We start from the raw sequence: 18,135 nt of genomic DNA, 5'->3' as shown, positions 1-18,135 counted from the left end.
CAGTTGCCCTCCAGAAGCTGGCCTTCCTTGAAGCCTCCCGGAGCCAGTGGCTGCAGATCCAAGCTACACCTCTTTCCACTTGAAGCACCCGACATTGAAGGGCTCTTTCCTTTGAGCTCCCTGGTCACTGTGCCGTGACCCAGACTCTGTCCTCTCTGCTTTCAGGTTGTTCTCTACAAACTCTACAACTTCAATCTTCACAGCATCATCGACGCTTTTGGCTAGCAGCAGTTTTGTACATTTTCCCATTGAAAATCAGCCCGCGACCCGACATAGAAAACGACCTATGCACCCGGCTTCCCTGGGGCAGGTAACAGTGGTACCTCGGTACTCTCGTGGTAGTGGGCTCCTCAAAAGCTCAACTCTACGTTTTTAACTTTGAACTCCTGCTAGAAGTGTCTTTAATCTGTTTAAATCCAACCGCGACATTCTCCATTGGATATAATAGAGATCCCGATAGCAGCTATTTCCACTGCACGCGCCTCCCGTGGGTCCCCTTCCTCATAACCTGGGGTGGATTCTTAAGGGGCCAGCGATCCTAAATGCCCTAGGCATTGTCTGTAGAATTGTCGTGGTTCTTATACCACTTTTTTTAATATATGGTTTGGTCCGGGCCCTGTGATTCCAGTGCTATTTATTGTGTCTATCAATGCTTGTTTGAATTGTAACTTTGCCTCTAGCCTCATAAAGAGACTGTGGGATTCTGTTTAGAATAAATACATATATTTTATATATATACACTGGTGTGGGCTACTCTTTCATTTGGTAATTCAAGAGGTTATCTATGGTAAAACAATAAGCTTAACACTCCTTCAAGACTTAGCCTGAAGGCTGCTCTCCACGGCTACCACTAGGATAGCTTTCTTTAAAGGTTGTCTTAAACCTATCATCAATAAGAGTCAAATTGGACTGGTGCAAGGTGTCCCCTATAACTAGGAGACAGCATATGCCAGGCCAACTTCTCACATCATGGTTTCTGAAATATTACATCATCACTGCAACACAACCGCCATTTTTAAAAATGCAGTCAAGAAATTTGGCCCTGATCAGCAATGTCTACACAAGGTAAATTACTTCTCTAATGATCCAAAAACACAAATCTAAAATGATAATCTCTGGACAACAATTTTTTTTACAGAGGTATATCACAGGGCCGGGATTATGTATAAACTAATTAATCTCATTAACTAATATTAGAATTGTTACACTAGCTACTTTGTCATGTGTCAAGTTCAATTTTTATCCTCTCTCCTATCTGGATGCACTCCCATACTGTATTTGAAATGTTTTAATGGATAGCTTCCTGGTGCGCTATATCAAAGATACAAATAAATAAAATAAACATAACATTCTGACCTTACGCTTGGTTGGCATCCGAAAGACCTGGGTTTTTCCCCAAGAGATTGTATGATGCAGAAATGTGTCACTACACCAGCCACAGACGCTTCACAGACCCACCAGTCTAACATGTAACTGCCTTGCTGTAGTCCTCCATGCTCATTGGTCCGACACAGAACTGACTTGTCCTCAGAGGTGAGACTGACATAAGGCACGCTCAGGCTCCAGTCTTCACATCCCTTGAAGGTACACATCAAGAGGACAAGAGCAAGTGGCTCTAATCTGAGAATCCATTCGACTCAGTTCAAAACCTACCCGCCGTTTGGAGGGAAACCCAACAAGGGGCTTCATCATCTCCTTCCCTGCATAATTGTATGCTGCACAAACCTGTGCAGTTCACGCCATTACTGCTGGCATCAGATGCTGGCAGTGTGTCAATGGAACCCAAGCTGATGCAGAACTTCCTATGTATTTTTGGGATCAACAAAAAGGGAATGGATTATGGGATGTCCTTTAATCCCATCACATGAATCTTGAGTGGAGGAATTAAACTCTGCTCCACAGAGTAACCCTAAGTCAGGCCTCATCTGGACAAAAGCTGTAAAAAAAAAAAAAATAATAAATCAAAATTAAAAAAAGGAAGAAAATCACAGAGCAGCAGAAACTTTGCATTCTGAGATTTCTCTGTTAGTTTTCAATTGCTTCAGTGTGAGCCTAAAGAAGCACTCTGCTCGCTCAAGAGAGCTTGCAGATAAAAGACTAGTATTCAGATGCTTAGATTTAACACTTTATATATGCTGCGTCTACCGTACTTGCTTATCATGATACATGCAAGTTGGACACGTATGTATGCCTTACCCGCATTATTCGAGTCATCAAGTAAGTACTGAAGGTTGCCCTACATTCTTGTAATTATAAACCACAATAGGAGAAGGCAGGATCCCACGTGGGAAAATCTCCCTCCTGCTATCACACAGGGACATTGCCAAATTTGATATCTCCCAAGACGATCTTCCAACAAAAAACGCTAAACACTTTTTCCATCTGACTTCAATTCAGGCTCATGTATTTTAATCAGTAAACAATGAGAAAAATGTCTATAAAATATAACTGCACACAACAAAATTGTAATGGGCCCCACAAATCTCCTTTTACGGGAATATTTTAAAAGTGCCAATCACTTCCTCCACAGATATTCTCAAAAGGGAATGCGGTCAGATGGTACGTTTCTCACTACAGAGTCTCACCAGTTATTTTACAAGTAACATGTAATCAAATTTATTTCACTCCTACGGCCTTATTGGAAGAATTGTTTGTGTTGATTGTATCACTGTTGTGTTACGCCAGTGATCTGGGGTACCTCTATCTGTCCAAACCCATTACAATGTATTAGCAAACAGATAAAGACCTGAGACAAGTATACGCCATAAAAACGTCAAGTACTGCAGGACATTACTCAGTTTAATTAATACATCAGATTCAGGCATAGTGGTCATGAATTTGATGAAAAGATCTGCGTTTCATCGCTGGTACATTCCTTCGAAGTACGTGAAACGCCTACAGATCAATGACCTGGAATGAATCACACCATGGTTTTCTTTGATATCAAACAGCAATGTAGTTAAGTTTACTCAGGAAAGATTTGATCTCTCACTCTCCAAGGTCACTTTTGTCAACATACAACTAAGACAACTTCTAGCAAACGCACCGCAGATTTTTCCATAAGATTGTTGTGACTTCCTCGCAATTTTTGGTTGAAAAATGTGATTTAGATTGGTCATGGAAGTAGTACTAAAGGGCCTGCTCTCCTTTATCGCCCTGGACAACATTTTTACTCCGAGATTTTCCATTCATAACAATAAATTTGCAACATACACGATACTGAACGATTAGTCTTCACTGTTCAGCATTTCTTGAAGAGTCTGTCCCTTGGCCGCAGTATAACGTTTCGCAAGGAAAGCGGATGGGACTGAATACAGACTTCGGAAGCTCTGACAGTCAGTTTTGAATTGCGACAAATGATATAAGAGCCCAACTTCTTTCGGCATGCAGGTTTTATTTTTAAGTATCTCTCAATGAGGAGTGGCTTAGGAGTGTTTAAGGGCATCTAAGATAGTACGAATAGTAATGTTAATGGAGCAGGTTTTCTTTGACTAGCTTAATGTACCTCTAAGGAGGCATCCTTTTTGGTGCCTTACGCGAATCATAATACACATTTGACCTGCAATGAATCACTTTGTCCATCACTCTATTCTAGTTCATGACAAGCCTAAGCAAATAGAAGGATGCGACGTTCGGGCCAGAGCTGGCGCCTATGGAACTGGGAAACCAAGTTCAAGTCTCAAATTTGGCTCTACGTTCTGTGATTCAGGGAAAAATCACTTAATTTCCCTGTGTCTCCAAAAAAAAGTGAATGTGACCTTGTGTAAAGTATTGGTGAACCTGCAAAATCAGTCCATACCTTCGGAATAAGATCCTGCTGTATAAAATAGCAAAAAATAAAAAGTAAGAGCGGCAGCACATGTGAACTCTTAGTACTCCGCATCCCTAGGGCAAACGTTTGGCTGTACTTGGCATCAATGACCCCTAATTTGTAATTATCCGTACAGTGACTCAGCCTTTCTAAAGGATAATAACACAGTATACGCGAATTGGATTCGTAATGTCTGCCAATACCATAGGAATTAAGAACCAGGGAAAAGATAGAATTTTATGATGATTTTTGGTTCAATCCCTCTCCTGTAATCTTTAATCTCTCAAGCCAAAGTCCTGGCAAATGTTCATTTCTCGAATATCTTTTCAGGCTTTAATTACCCCTGCATGATTCTTCACAGCTCTGTATGATCTGAACCTCTTTTTGCATATCATTTTACAGCTCTCAAATCCCTTAAATAGCTTAAAATCAATTATCTGTCAAATTCTTGCAGATCACATACCCATGATTATGTGGTATACCTCAAACTCCTTATATTTCTGTAAATAAATGAATGCCTATGTGTGTGAATAGCATAACTTATTTTTACCTCTGCATGTAATAGAAGCCACAAATTACCTATTTCTCATTTTATTTGTATCATCATGAATTTGTGCGCACTTAAGAGAACTCATAATATTGCAAATTAAGCACCTCTCTTAAATTGGCCACAGCATTAGTGTCTCTCAAATTTTCAATACATTTTCATATTATGAAATTCAGGGCTTTAAGTGGGATGAAAACTCTGGGGGTGGGGGGGGGGGGTCTCTCAAAGGGGTGTGGTCTATGTAATTAAGGGTGTGGCTTAAAAACACATAAGCTGCAAATCTGTGCTTAGCATAGTGTGCCACCCAACTTGTATTTTGCTGACTGTCAATGCACCCATATATATGATCCAACAAGTAACATACCTACAGCAAGTCAGGACTATTGGCTTTGTCAGTGGTTGTTAGTTGCAAAAGACAAATAAGCAGCAACTATGGCTTGAATATAAAATTGAAAAAGCTTCCACTTAAAGCCCTGGTGACACCACGACAATGTTGCTGCTCCTGAGTTTCAAAAAGAGAAGGGAATTCCAGAGATAAAATGACTCTCTTTAAAGGATTTCCCTTCCTCTACAACGCTCACCTGGCATGACGTCATGCCGTAACCTCACCACTAGTGAGAAGTAAGTGGTGTGAGCACGCCCACATTGATGTGCCTGCTGTCACTGCAGTCCAGGAAAAAAACAGACCGCATGTGCTAGGGCAAAAAACACAGCCCGATAGAGACCCATTTCGAGGCCCGCTTAAAGCCCTGTGAATATTATAGTAGGGGTGAGCAATAAACTCTCTCTGCCGGTGGAGTTCGCTGAGTTTTGCCCCCTCTGCATTACACTTGTAATGTTGTGTTCCGGCAAAACTCCGCCAACCGCTGAGTGGTGGAGTTTTTTCACACACTCGGCTCATCAACGTTACGTCACCTTGTTGAGCCGCCCATGCTAATTTTACAGCATGGAACAAGATCCCGGAGCAAAAAATTAGTGCGAGCAGCTATGTGCCAAATTCTACCCCCTCGCGGAACTCTGCTGTAATCTCAAAGAGTTTTTAATGGAACTTCGTGAACTCTCGCACAGTGAAACTTCGAAAGTTCTGCCCACCCCTATATAATAAGCAATTTAAGAGACTGGTGGTACTAACTGTAAAAAGAATATTTTCTGTTACCATTATTTGTGCAGAAAATGAATCCCCCATGTCTGCAAGTCACAAATACCTCCAGCACGTGCATCCAAAATGCACTTATTTCTTGATTTAATTTACTCTTAAAATGTTTGCACGTTGATGGGTCACAAAATCGGATTCCTCCATAAGCTGATTGACTCATTTCAGAATATCATGATTGAGCCACATGTTTGTATTTTACGGATCCATATTTCCTATTAAGCCGAGTCCTTATAGTTATGCATGACCTGATTTTCCTTCATTTCTACAGTACATTAAATAAAATGTCAGATTACTACAACTTCTTCATATTTCTAAACATGGCAGACGACATTTCTGAATAATATCATTTAGCATTCTCAACTGTAACATGAATTACAAACAGTTCTGCAAATAAATGTGTAAATTACCCTTAAACTCATGATACTGCTGAATCTTTTACATTTCATATTTCACTCAAAGTTTCACCTTCTCATTAATGGATTTTTTGAAATCTCTCTATTTCTGCAGTTCAGAATCCCTCATAATTTCTGCTGAACAAAAATTCTCTTTATGTTTACATATCACAAATTAATCATATTTCTACATATTATACAATTAGAAAGCTTTCAAGGCACTTAATATCAAGCAAAGAAAATGAAGGCCACCAATATTCATTTGACAAAGCATAACAGATGTAAAGGATTTCAGTATGATTAAGGATAGGAATAAGGTGCAAGGTTAATAATTTAGTTGGGATCATTATCTATGGAATTGTCGAAATGTAACTCATGAATTTCCCGAATTTCTGCTTTTCTCAGAATTTGAGCATGTGCTGAATTGTATAGACATATGCATTCTACATTTTCTTCCATAGCATCTATTCACCTTATATGTCAATATCACAAATTCTTCATTGATTTATCATAATAAAAGAGAGTGATTCCCTAATATCATGAGTCGTTCCGGTATTTTACAAATGCATCATGCTATATATACAAACTATAATATTGCAGTGCGTTTGAATTCCATAAACTCCTTTGGGCTAATTCTTGAAGGCATTTGGGAGTATTTGTAGTAGTACTAGATGAGCAACATATCGCATACTCATAAATGCCTTTGTAAATTGGTCCCATCATTTTTAAGCTAACCCCAATTAACGTTTTGGTGTTTTTTTTTTGTTTGTTTTTTACAATGATCTCTCTTTTGTAAAACATGCAAAACATTTTTCATGCTCGTTTAGATTAAAAACTGTGGCACCAATTCGCAAAGGCTTTTAAGAGATTGAGATGGAGTCCTGCAGTAATACTATTCAGGTACTGATAAATGCCTTGGTGAATTGACCAACTTGATACCCTGGTACTTCATAACGCCCTGCATATTAGCCTGCCCATCTTCCTGGTTCCTGATCAAGGATTCCCCATCAAACAATGGACTAGTGTCCTGGAAGTCAAGATTGATACAGCTGCCTTCTCCCATAGAGCGTCGTTCTCACAAGGCCGCTCTGCCCCGGGGGCTATGAGAACGCTGCCATCTCAACCAAGGCACAGCAGAAATGTTTTGAAAAAGTTCCTACCTGAAGACGATTTTACTCTTGATAACAAGAAGTCTAGCCTACCAAGCTCATAACGAGAATACATGGGACCCACGCAACTGGAGATTACCAACTACAGTAAAATGATTGGTCAAACCAATAGAAAATATGTGTTGAAAAGTCTATTTAATGCTCCTCAGTGAGGAGCTGAAGGACGGCACACAAGGAAGTACAGAGCTGCCATCACTGAACACTGTTCTGTTGTGGCATTCACGGAGCACAATAGGCGCCCTGTGCTGCGGCCCATTGTGGCAGTGTCTGGGTCCAGTGAAGAGAGGCCCTCAGCCACATGAATACTTCATTCTACTGCCATGCAGGGCACTCTGGGGGTTCATTAAAGAGCAACAGAGGCCCAAGCTGGTGAAGAGCGGTGGGTGGAGGGTCATTGCTCCGCTGGGCCACGGGAAGCGTAAAGGGCCAGCTGTGGCTAGTGCTTATGCCACCAAGTGCTCTGTGAATTGTCGACACTGAAGATCACTCCATGAAATGCTCAGAGACTGCGAGCAGGACACCCTGCTAACTCTACTATGAAGGACCGATCCACAAAGAAGAGAGTAACTTCATGACGCATAGGCTTACGCCTTTGATTGTTGTGTGCTTATAGTTTTATTTTACTTTATCCACAAAAATAAAATAAAAGTCAACCGTGCATGGAAATCAATGCCAAAATCATAAAGATCCAAGTGACCACCAGAGCAGTCTCCCATGGCAGAGAATTCAGCAGATTATGTTGAGTTCCAAAGTGCAAATGTAGCTTAACTTGTTTTTGCTCCATTTCAAAAGAAGGTCTTTTTGTGGAGTGATTTTTCCTATTCTACCAGTATGGTGGTTTGTGGGTATTTCACACACCAAACATTAACATGGACCATTTACAGCAAAGATGAATCTGGAGGCCCTTCAAGAGAAGATCTTCGTGATGCATTTGCACACACCAATCCCACTAAGCCCAGAACAAACCAGTTTGAACTCTCATCACAGTATAAACTTGAATCAATTTGATAGACTCCTCCTGGCTCTCAAACAGTACTAAACGAGGTTTAAACAAACGTTTATGACCGAGAATATCTTTTTACACCTGCCAGGAATCTTCTAAGGAAGGAGTTCCTGGTGGGGATAATTGCATTTACTTGTGTTGATTTCGCCGCCATCAAAGTAGAGAATGCTGGAGTAGCAAATTCAACTCAAAAGGTTGTAAGAGGACATTTGAAGACATAGTTTGACTTGGAAGTTTCATGAACCCCACAAACATGTACGTTTGTGGGCAGGGCCGGATTGGCCATTGCGGGCACCTGGCATTTCCCCGGTGGGCCACAAGGGTGGGGGTGGTTTTGGGTCCCTGGGGGGCCTTTTCTGTTACCCGGGGCCGGCAATATTGGTCCCCTGTAACAAAATCGGTCGAAACCGGCCCCAGCAAACAGCTTGCCACCCACTCCCCCCTCCAGGGGTCGGCTGAGCAGTTTGCCAGGGCTGGTTTACGTTCATAGTCCGGCCCTGTTTGTGGGCCACCCCAAAACTCCTCTCTGACCCATTTCCATCCTGGAAATGAACAGAGATTTACTCTAGCAAAGGCACAGAGTAAGTTCCTTTCCAGGATGGGAAGGGGAACAGATCACCTCTACACTTGGCGTGGGTGTATGGGAAGGAATTTGTTCAGGGGAAAATAATTATTTTTTCGTGGAGAAAATAAACAATGCATGCATTTACACTGGAGACGCTGTAAAATCCAACATGGGAATAGGAGCTCTTGTGAATTGTCACATGACATTCCCAGTAGCTCAGATTCCCATGAATACCAGTGTGAATAGTTGTGAGTAGTAAAAAGAAGGACATCTGCACCTTTTCTTAGGCATACTTGTATGGGTGCAGAGTTACTACTTTTTAGGTTACCGGGGCTAATGACTTTGGTTACCCTGTCTACATTCAAAGAGAAATCCCCAAATCCATGTAGAAGGTCACCTAGATTCTGGAAGGGCTACCAGTGATGAAAGTGCCCTACCCAAATGCTGATAAAGTAACAAAACATACGCTTTTTGGCACTCAAGCCTGATTTAGGGGTTGATTCAGAGTTAAGTGGACAAGGTACTCGGTCACAACCCCAATAGGGTACCCTGTCCCTCAAACTGATGGTCTACCCACCCAATTTAGAGTCGGGTGGACCGCCTGCTTTCCGTTGACATAGCCCTCATTGGCTGCAGCGAGATGCTGCGGTAAAGATTGAGGGGAAGAATGATAGAGACAGAAGAAATAAGTACAGAAGAGAGACACTAAAGGGAAATGAGGTAAAAGCAAGCAATGGGACAATGGAGAGAGGCTGTGGTGAAAACTGTTTGGTTAAAGGGTTAGAAATAACACCACACTGGAGAGAAGAAAACTTGGGAGAGATGGCGAAAGAAAGGCTGGAGAACGGAGCGAAAGAAAGGTGAGAAGACAGAGGTACCGGACAAATAAGGAGAAAGACACACTGGAAAGAGCTGAAAGCGAGGTGTTCCTGGAGAGAGAAAAGAGTAAATCGGAGAAAGACTGTACAGCAAGTGGGGAAATTATAAGAAAGGGAGGGGAAGAACCAGAGAAATAGAAACACTCTGGGGAAAAGGAAGATTAAAAGCAGAGGGAGACTAGAGTGGGGCGAAGGATAAAGATAACCATGTTGGAGTGGAAATGGAGAATATAGAGTCAAGCAAGAAACATCAGAGGAGCCTAAACAGCTCCTTGAGCAGTTTGTCAGCTGGGTGCGGGATGGGCGTCTGTGTGTTTGGGGTCCTCAGTCATCGCTCAGTCCTTATACCACACTCTTTCAGCTCAGTGTCTCGAGCCACCATGTTTCAGAGACACTTGCCAAGTGCCTAAGATAAGAAATTGAGTGGGTTGTTGAAACATTGTTGGATTGTAACAAAGTTGGACAATTGTAATACAAATAGGCGGTACACACAATATTACGTATTCCATCTGTCACAGTTTTTTTTTTTTTTTTTTTTTTTTAAGTGCCACTCATACGGCACGGAAATGTCACATATAGGCACACTAAAAACTTGCCAGCTCTGGGAAAGCAAGAGTGCCCAGATGTGGTGGACTGTGAACGTGGAGCCTGGCACAATACAAGAAACCACATAAAGTCGTCTGTGCCTTTGGTTGTTATTTGAACTCAAACGGTGCCAGCAGGGCGCGGAAACTGCGAAATCTCTTGAGTTCTGGTGATAATAATCAGACAATAAGTTACTTCCAGATGCAGCCGAGAGGAGGGGGCGCGGGCTGCGTGTGTCTGTGTGAGTGCCAGGACATTCATTGTTGCATCTCCGCTGCAAATATTAATTACTGCACATTTGCAGCGCGGAACATGATTTCATGTAACCGGCCTTCGACAATCCTATTAACTGCCCCGAGAAACCAGCGCCGCCTCGGCACAGCGTGTGCTGGAATGTGGGGGGAAACGAGCACGTCTACTAGTCTGGACTCGTCAGGAAAAAAAAAAATACGTTCTAATTCATTTCAACTACTTCTTTTGTGCAGTCCCAGCGACTGTGTGCTGTGGATTGGCTATCTGTGATCTGGCATTCCTACATCTCTCTGGTATGTATCTATTTATATATTCTGTCGAGCAATTCTGGTCACTTCCCAGTCTGCCGCAAACTCACTCTTATGGACCCATCTCCACTTCCACCGTTATTAAATAGATGGTCCTCACTTCCTCTCTAGAGGTGGGCAAGACACTGAAAGCTCCCCCCAAGATGAACCGTGACCCCAAACTTTACGAAGGGGCATAACAATAGCAAACATTTCCCTGAATCTCATCCTAAAGCTCATATCTCACTTCAACAAATACTAAAGAAGAGACCATTGTTTCAAGCTAACTGGCTCCTCGACGCCTATGTGTTTTCTGAGGACTAGAATATGCAAATGAGAAAGTGACTCACCCCTGCCAACATCTCATCAAATTCTTTCCTGCGAATTGATTCTACAGTTCAGAGTTTTAATGCAGCTTCAGTACTTGAAAACTAACCACATAAACACGCCTGGTGACACAAGCATCCCAAGTTCTGATCAAATATCCATTATTATTTTCCTTATATCTGCTTTCTCTTGACGTCTTCAGAATGGAACTTTGGGTGATGTGGGTAGGAGCATCATTGTTGTCGAGCTGTACAGGGAGTGCGGCTGTCGGACGCATTTGGCTCACCACATCTTGGAAAACAACACCAACCTTCTGTAAGTCAGGCTGACTGACAAGCCCATCCAACAGCACCCAATGGTCGCAACAAGGAAAAGAAGTCACACCCATTGGCTCACACTGGTACAAGCCTCGTTATCACCACCGCCTCTTTCTGTCGCGTCTGTTTTCCAATATAGCCAGATTATGACCTAAATCTTTTAGCAAACTGGGTTATTGCTCCAGCCTGAACCTTGGTCTTCCTCATTGCTAATGAAGAGGCCACAATAACCCTTAACTTCATCCACTCAATTTAACTACTCAGGATCCACATCTACCTCACCTACAACATCAGGGAAAGTGGCGTCTGAGCCCCACAGATTGCTGTACGGGTTCCTCGCTGTATTATTTAGACCGGACCATGCCATCATCATCTCTTCCATTTGCTGCGGCCTGTAATCCCCTTCAACCATAATATTCCTAATCTACTTTATTAGCCTGCAAATACTCCATCCACCCAGTGCAACATCACTCCCACCAGCTTGTTGAAGAGATGCCCCCAACATGCAGAACACTCTTCAAAATGGCACTCGGGTACCACCTCCTTGAAGCTCAAAGAGCACCCTGGCCTCCACGACCCCAAGGATGATGCCTCTTCTTAGGGTGGATGGGGAAGACTCCTTGGGTCATATGGCAAAATGCGGATCGTTGGTTGTCTCTCGAGCAATTGTCCTGCGATGTAGCCCTCTCCAGTGCCAATCACACACTGACTTTCTGGTACCATCACTGTTACACAACGGACCATTTGACGTAGCCTCTCTACAGCATTACTGTGCGGCAAATAAACTACCTGATGTGGAAGGCCATTGCCTACATGCCCTTGCGGTGGCATACAATGTAGCATGTACTGCTGCACCTGCCATGGACCTTCTGCATCACCCAGAACAGTAGTCCCACAACAAACAATCCAGGTGGTGCATTGAAGCAGATTTGTTGTGGGCACTTACTACGCCAACTGTTGAACCAGAAAGCCACCCATAAAGGAGAAACCTGAGAGCAAACACAACCATAAAAACCAACAAATCAAGAGAGTTCTTTTCACTCATGCACACAGTGGCGTACCTAGGGCTTAGGCCGCCCATGGCGGCCCCTGCGTTTGCTGTGCGCGGCGGCCTAATCTAAGAGGGGGTGGGGGGAGACGACACCCGCAGGTAGGAGGGGGGGGCGCCGACCTCTGACCCCTAAAAACATGCTGGTTCTAGGTCGGACCGCCCCCCCTTGCTACGCAAGTGCTTACACATATTCAACAAACAGCATGCGTGCCTGCTACAGTGCAAGGCTGTGTGCTTTCACAGGTCCAACACATGGACATGCGACATTTTGCTCACACTCTTGCTTCTTTTCTCCCCGCTACAGGTAAAACTAGTGCTTCTTGCAGGCAGGGATGTGGCATCTTCTTCCTGGCAGGGCCGTATGAGACCACATTGACTTGTCTGACCCTACAGTCGGTATTACTGGAGGTACCCAGCAGATAAGTGGCCAATGATAACAATGGTACACAGCAGGCCAGCACCCTATATCTACCCAGTCTACACTTCAGACCCCCCAATAGTGAAAGCCAACTTGGTATGGGTGTATTTAATGCTGCCCTACTCCGAAGGCTCAGGCGACTTCTACTGGAGGTTCCAGAAAGGAGCATTGTTCGGAACAGGTGGAGAATTAACTTCTTATTATCAGCAGATACCAAAAGGCAACCCCAGTTTGCCAACATCCCTTCCTCGTAGTCATCCCGAAACTGGTGACAGGCGTGTGCACAACAAGCCCTGATCACATACTTTAGGGTACAGAAATATCACCTGAAGATTACACACTGGAAATATTGCTCGGGGTCAGCCTAGTGGGGCCCAGATACAAAGCTGGGTCTGACCTGCTTAACCGGCTCGCCATGGCTTGAACCACAGATGGAATACCTGAGGGGCAGAGAGGAAGCGACCAGCGGCGGCGGCCCTCCCGCTCGAGTGTCATTTTTTTTAAACAGACTTTTATTGAACTTTACAGAGTAATACAAGCAAACCTCCCGCTCGCTGTCGGGCTACTCCGATGAACCAGGATGTAGGAAATCAGCCAACCCGCCAGTCAGAGCAGAACAGCATATCTCTCTGCCCACAAGGCATCTGTGCCATAAGGCAGTCTGTCCATAAGAGTAGTCCATTATCACAATGCAGTACAAGCAACAGACCCCCCCTCCCGCTCCCCGGTAAATCTCCCCCAGCCACCCCCCCCAAGCATGCCGCCAGTAGCCAACGTAGTCAAGTGAACCCTGAAGCCTCCCGCCCCGCCTGATGGGTTCCCCTCCCACCGGGCACAGCGAGTAAACCAAGAGCTCAGGGGGAAGCGTCCTATCTCGGGTCCAGAGTCCTCCCCTCGCCCTACACACCCATGATCATGGAGAAATTCTCACAGGTCTCCTACCCCATCCCCCTCCCCAGGCTCCCCCTCGCCATCCTCATCCGACTGTTTGAAGAGTTCCAGGAGTGCCACCCATGCCCGGGCCATTTCTAGTGATTTCTCACTTCCATTCCTCAGAGCCATGCCCAGTCTATAGTTCCCCTCGCTCCCCGCCCACTTCTCCCGCTCGAGTGTCATAGTGTGCTTCCAGAAATGCTGCCCAGCTTCACAGGATTAGGTCAGCCTGTGAATCGGCCCCTTCCAGCCACAACTCAAGCCGCCCCCCCAGCTGCCAAACCAAACTGGTTTCAACGCCACCGCCAAATGGCACCTGGCCCAGAAGTGTGGCCACTTCAGGGGCAATCGCTGTGGTTTTCTGAGTCGGAGGTGGACTCTCTTACCAAGACTCATCAAAAGACACGTGTCTTAAGGAGGGAGCGAAGACACCAGGACGGACCTGTTCCACACATGTAAGTGACCCTCGCAGACAAGGGTCACGGCTTTGATGACCTGGTATCTTCATGTCACCGGGGTACAACTTTTTAATTCCTGAACTTTGCTTTTATATATCAGTGCATTGTGGGCGTGGCAGTATTTGTTCATATTAATTGAGCCGATGGGACCAACATACCTAATAACATCTGAGAGGTGATGCAAACAGTTTGTTCCTTTGCTTACCTGGTGTATGTGTGTGTATATTGCTTATAAACAAAAAATAATGTTTATTTGTCCTTGTGCAATATAACTGTTGCTCTTGTAAAGCATGGGTCGATTTTGAGATATATATGTACACACAACACACCGCGAACTCGACTCATGCTTTACATGAGCAAGAGCTATATCGCACAAGGACACCCTCATTTTTGTTTTGTTTTTAGGCAGCGGAGATGAAGTGATGTGCACAGAATCACACGATGTTGAGCCGACGCGGAGACTCAAAACCTGGTTTCCCAGTCGTATTCTCCGCCCTAACGCCACAATCTCTCCTCGTGTTTCTTATCCAGAACGTACGTCTTGCTCTCTTGTGAAAAGCACCAATGCCTTTGTATCAAGTCCAAGCTACTTGGAATCATAAATAATAATAAACATGGAGCCATCTGGTGACGCACTCAGTTTCTGTCGGTTCGTGGCCTCTAGCGGTAACTCCACCCTGCAAACCAATGTCTATCAGCTGGACGACCACATCCTCATGCCACGCCCACACATCAAGGGGCAGAGTTCATGCACCTGTGAAAAACCAGCCGGCACTCAGCCGCGGAAGAGGGCCCAATTTTCGGTTCAAGCTCCTAGAAGCAGAGTTCTCGCGAGTAGCTCATCAGGGGTTTTAACTTAACAGTAGCGCCCTGCCGGCAGTTATGTTTAGCTCTCTTTAGGACGTGTGTACTTAGTGGTATACAAGCGGGGTCGATGACATGGGACGTGTTCTGATCCACCGTTTGTGACTCGGCAACTCCCATTTCTGCTTTAAAACGATCTTCTGTGAAACACTGAGAATGATTTCCTGCGAGGACCCTTAAAAGTCCAGGTCAGAACTCAGGGGACTAATGCTTCTCGGCCGCAGCAGTGCAGCCCACGGAAAGGCAGAGCGCTCACTCCCACTCGGTTTAATAGTTCCATCGTTCATGTTTCCAAAACAATAAAATGTCAGAATACACCAGCGGTGCCTGGATTTCTTGAGAACAGTTATAAACTGCCCATCCCGGCCAGGGAAATGCAACCAGAGGTAATTGTTTCCCACCCACGCCACACCAGGGGGGCATGCCCCGCCCCATCCTCTTCAGCTATTTATTATTTCGTGAACTTCCCTCATACACACCCTGTTTCGCCTCTCACCCCCTGCAGCTAATAACTCCAGTCTCGGAACAGCGCACTCTGAGACCCCAGTCTTTAAGAGGACTACGCGCTCGTGCCTCTGAAAAGTAAGACATTTAAATATCAATAAACCGCGGAACGTAGCCTTCAGCGCACAGAGAGTGGATCTGTACTGGCCCCATCCAGCCGTATCTTAAGTTCTCCCTGAACAACGGCCAGTCTAGAAACCACGACACCCGCACGAGATGTAGCGCCCACAGATGTAGCGCCGAGAAGTAGGATTCGAGACCGAAGGGTCGATCCCACGTGTGCTCACTTTCCGCTTAAAGTGCGGTTGACGTCACGAACCATCACCCCCTCCGTCGCTCCGCGCTATTCAATAAATAAAACGTAGATCCATATATACAGAAGTCCCCAAAATAATTTGGAGAATTGGAGGCATACTACACTTGGCGACGAGGGGCACAGCTTGGTACAGCCACCTCACCCTGATTTTCCCTCGGGTGTGCAATTGTGTTACAACGCAAATGTATGATTTGTATGACGCGCGAAGAAAAGGCATCATGCACACACAATGATAAAAGTACAAATAGATTGAAAAGTGCTGAAGCACTTCACAGTGCATACTCTCCCACTACTAGGCTGCTGTAGGCTCTGAGGTCGGACCGTCGCCTACCTTTGTACTTGTCCATCTGGGCGAGGAAGGGGAACCGGTCGGGCGCCTCCATGTTCACGGCTCCTGGTCCGGTCCCTGGGGGGCGTCGTCCGCTGGTCCGCAGCTGGACAGCCCGGGCTCCTGCTCCCAGTGTGTGAATGTGCCTGTCTGTGTGTCTCAGGGTCCCTCCCTCGGCCCCTCCCCTTGAGCTCACTCGGCGACTGGAGCCTAGTACAGATCATTCACCGGCAGTCCCATCCCGGAAGCAGGGATCGTATAGATCAGCGGGGTCGTGTGGCTGCCGCTGACATCTTCGAGATTGTGCCCGTGTTTCACTTTCTCATACTACGACGACCCCTCCTATCCCGGTGACACGAGACAGCCTTCAGTGAACCCAGCGGAGACTGTTCGCAGCATCGCGCGACGCCAGCCGGACACACAGCGCAGAGGGTTAATGCACGTGAAGCGAGTGTCTCGCTCTACCGCGGCCTTCTCCCTCTCAACAACCCGACAGGGACCCAAAGCAGCAGGTTTAGAGCAGCTGCAACCACAACTAAAAAAGAAAAATTGTTGAGCGGTAAATGTGTCTGTGACTATTCAGAGCTGCACATTATACATCTACGGGGGAAGGCGGAGTCGGGCCAGATTTTCAGAATGGACTCACCAGTTGAATAACGTACAATGAGTCTAAATAGGAACCGTTTTGGCTTTTACATATTGAGTGGTAATCCTGAAAATCCGACATGGATCTATTATTCAAGGACAAACGTGTTTGTATATGTCACTGCCCACTCCAAGGACCCTCCCGATTCAGCCTGACCATAAGTAGGCAGGGACCAATGTATCTTATTCATGGTGCCCTGCAGAGGCGCAAATAGAGCCACATTTCGGGGGGGGGGGGGGGCTAAGAAAAAATTTCGGGGGGGGGCTGAAACATTAAGCAATAGGCAGAGTGGAGCTGCAGGGGCTCCTAGAATCCTAGAAGGGGTGAGCAATAGGCAGAATGGAGCTGCAGGGGCTCGTAGAAGGGGTGAAACAGCAAGGCCTCACACGACGGGGGGGGCTGAAGCCCTTCGAGTCCAATGGGTGTTGCGCGCCTGGTGCCCTGCAACCCAATCAGAAGTGAATCCGGTAGTACTTTGGATTAAAGCACCCACTGCAGAGCATTGAGGCCCCCACCTTCTAGTAAAGGTATTGGTACAGTCCGAAGTCCCGCCATAAAACGGTGCGCATAAAAGATAGCTTCTACTTTGTTGTCTACTGGGCAGGACACTTCACAGATGTCTGCGTGCCAGCCTGCCCGACTCCTCTCCGGCAGTAGGAAAAGCTGTTTCATATCTCTGTCCTCGCGTTACCTCACCTGTTCTACTTCAACGTCACTCTTTCTCTACTAAGTTAAACGTGTGTAAATCTGCATCACTTTCCCCAAAAATTATGATAAATGTTGGAGAAATAGCATGATATTATTCATAAATTCTCCAAAATGCACTTTTGGCTACGATGTGTGAACATTGGAAGCAAACCCAGACCCCTTGTTCAAAATTCATCGTAGACACCAGCGAAGAGACTGTTTTGTCGAAGAAATGTCTCTTGTAACAGCGGAATTTTGTGTGATTTGCATAACATGAAATCGTGTAAATTACTAGGCCTGGGCAAAAATTTCGTTCCGTTCGCGGAAATTGCGATATTTTGACATTTTTGCGTTCCGCGGAGAGCGCGAAGATGTCAAAAATTCCGGTTTCCGCAGCTTGGCGATAATTTGTTTCTTGCTCGCGCTGTAAAATGATACATTCTCGCGCGCGCGCGATCGCCTTACCTGATTCCCTGCGTTCGCCGACAAGTTTTCTTGATCCGGTCGCGTTCTCCATGAGATGTTGTATTGTTTTTAGCCATTTGCGCTGTCTCGCGACAGTTCGCGCCCGCAGTGACGTCATGCGTCGCGCGATCACGTCTTTCTTCTCGCGATCATGCACCGCGAGAACAACTCAAAAC

The 18,135-nt window shown here is 45.4% G+C and overlaps 1 protein-coding gene across 1 annotated transcript in view; it reads right to left on the bottom strand.

The window, feature by feature from the left end:
• AFAP1L2 (actin filament associated protein 1 like 2) overlaps positions 1 to 16,588 on the bottom strand; it is a 509,415-nt gene extending 492,827 nt beyond the window's left edge. Inside the window, exon 1 of the mRNA XM_085603289.1 lies at positions 16,165 to 16,588. Coding sequence (XP_085459415.1) covers positions 16,165 to 16,216 — 52 coding nt within the window. The 5' untranslated portion in view covers positions 16,217 to 16,588. The remainder of the gene's footprint in view (positions 1 to 16,164) is intronic.
• Positions 16,589 to 18,135: the final 1,547 nt, after the last annotated feature.

Source organism: Triturus cristatus, chromosome 1_2 (assembly GCF_964204655.1).
Source record: "Triturus cristatus chromosome 1_2, aTriCri1.1, whole genome shotgun sequence".
In the NCBI taxonomy this organism is placed as follows: domain Eukaryota; kingdom Metazoa; phylum Chordata; class Amphibia; order Caudata; family Salamandridae; genus Triturus; species Triturus cristatus.
This window is presented reverse-complemented; position numbering and strand designations above follow the sequence as displayed.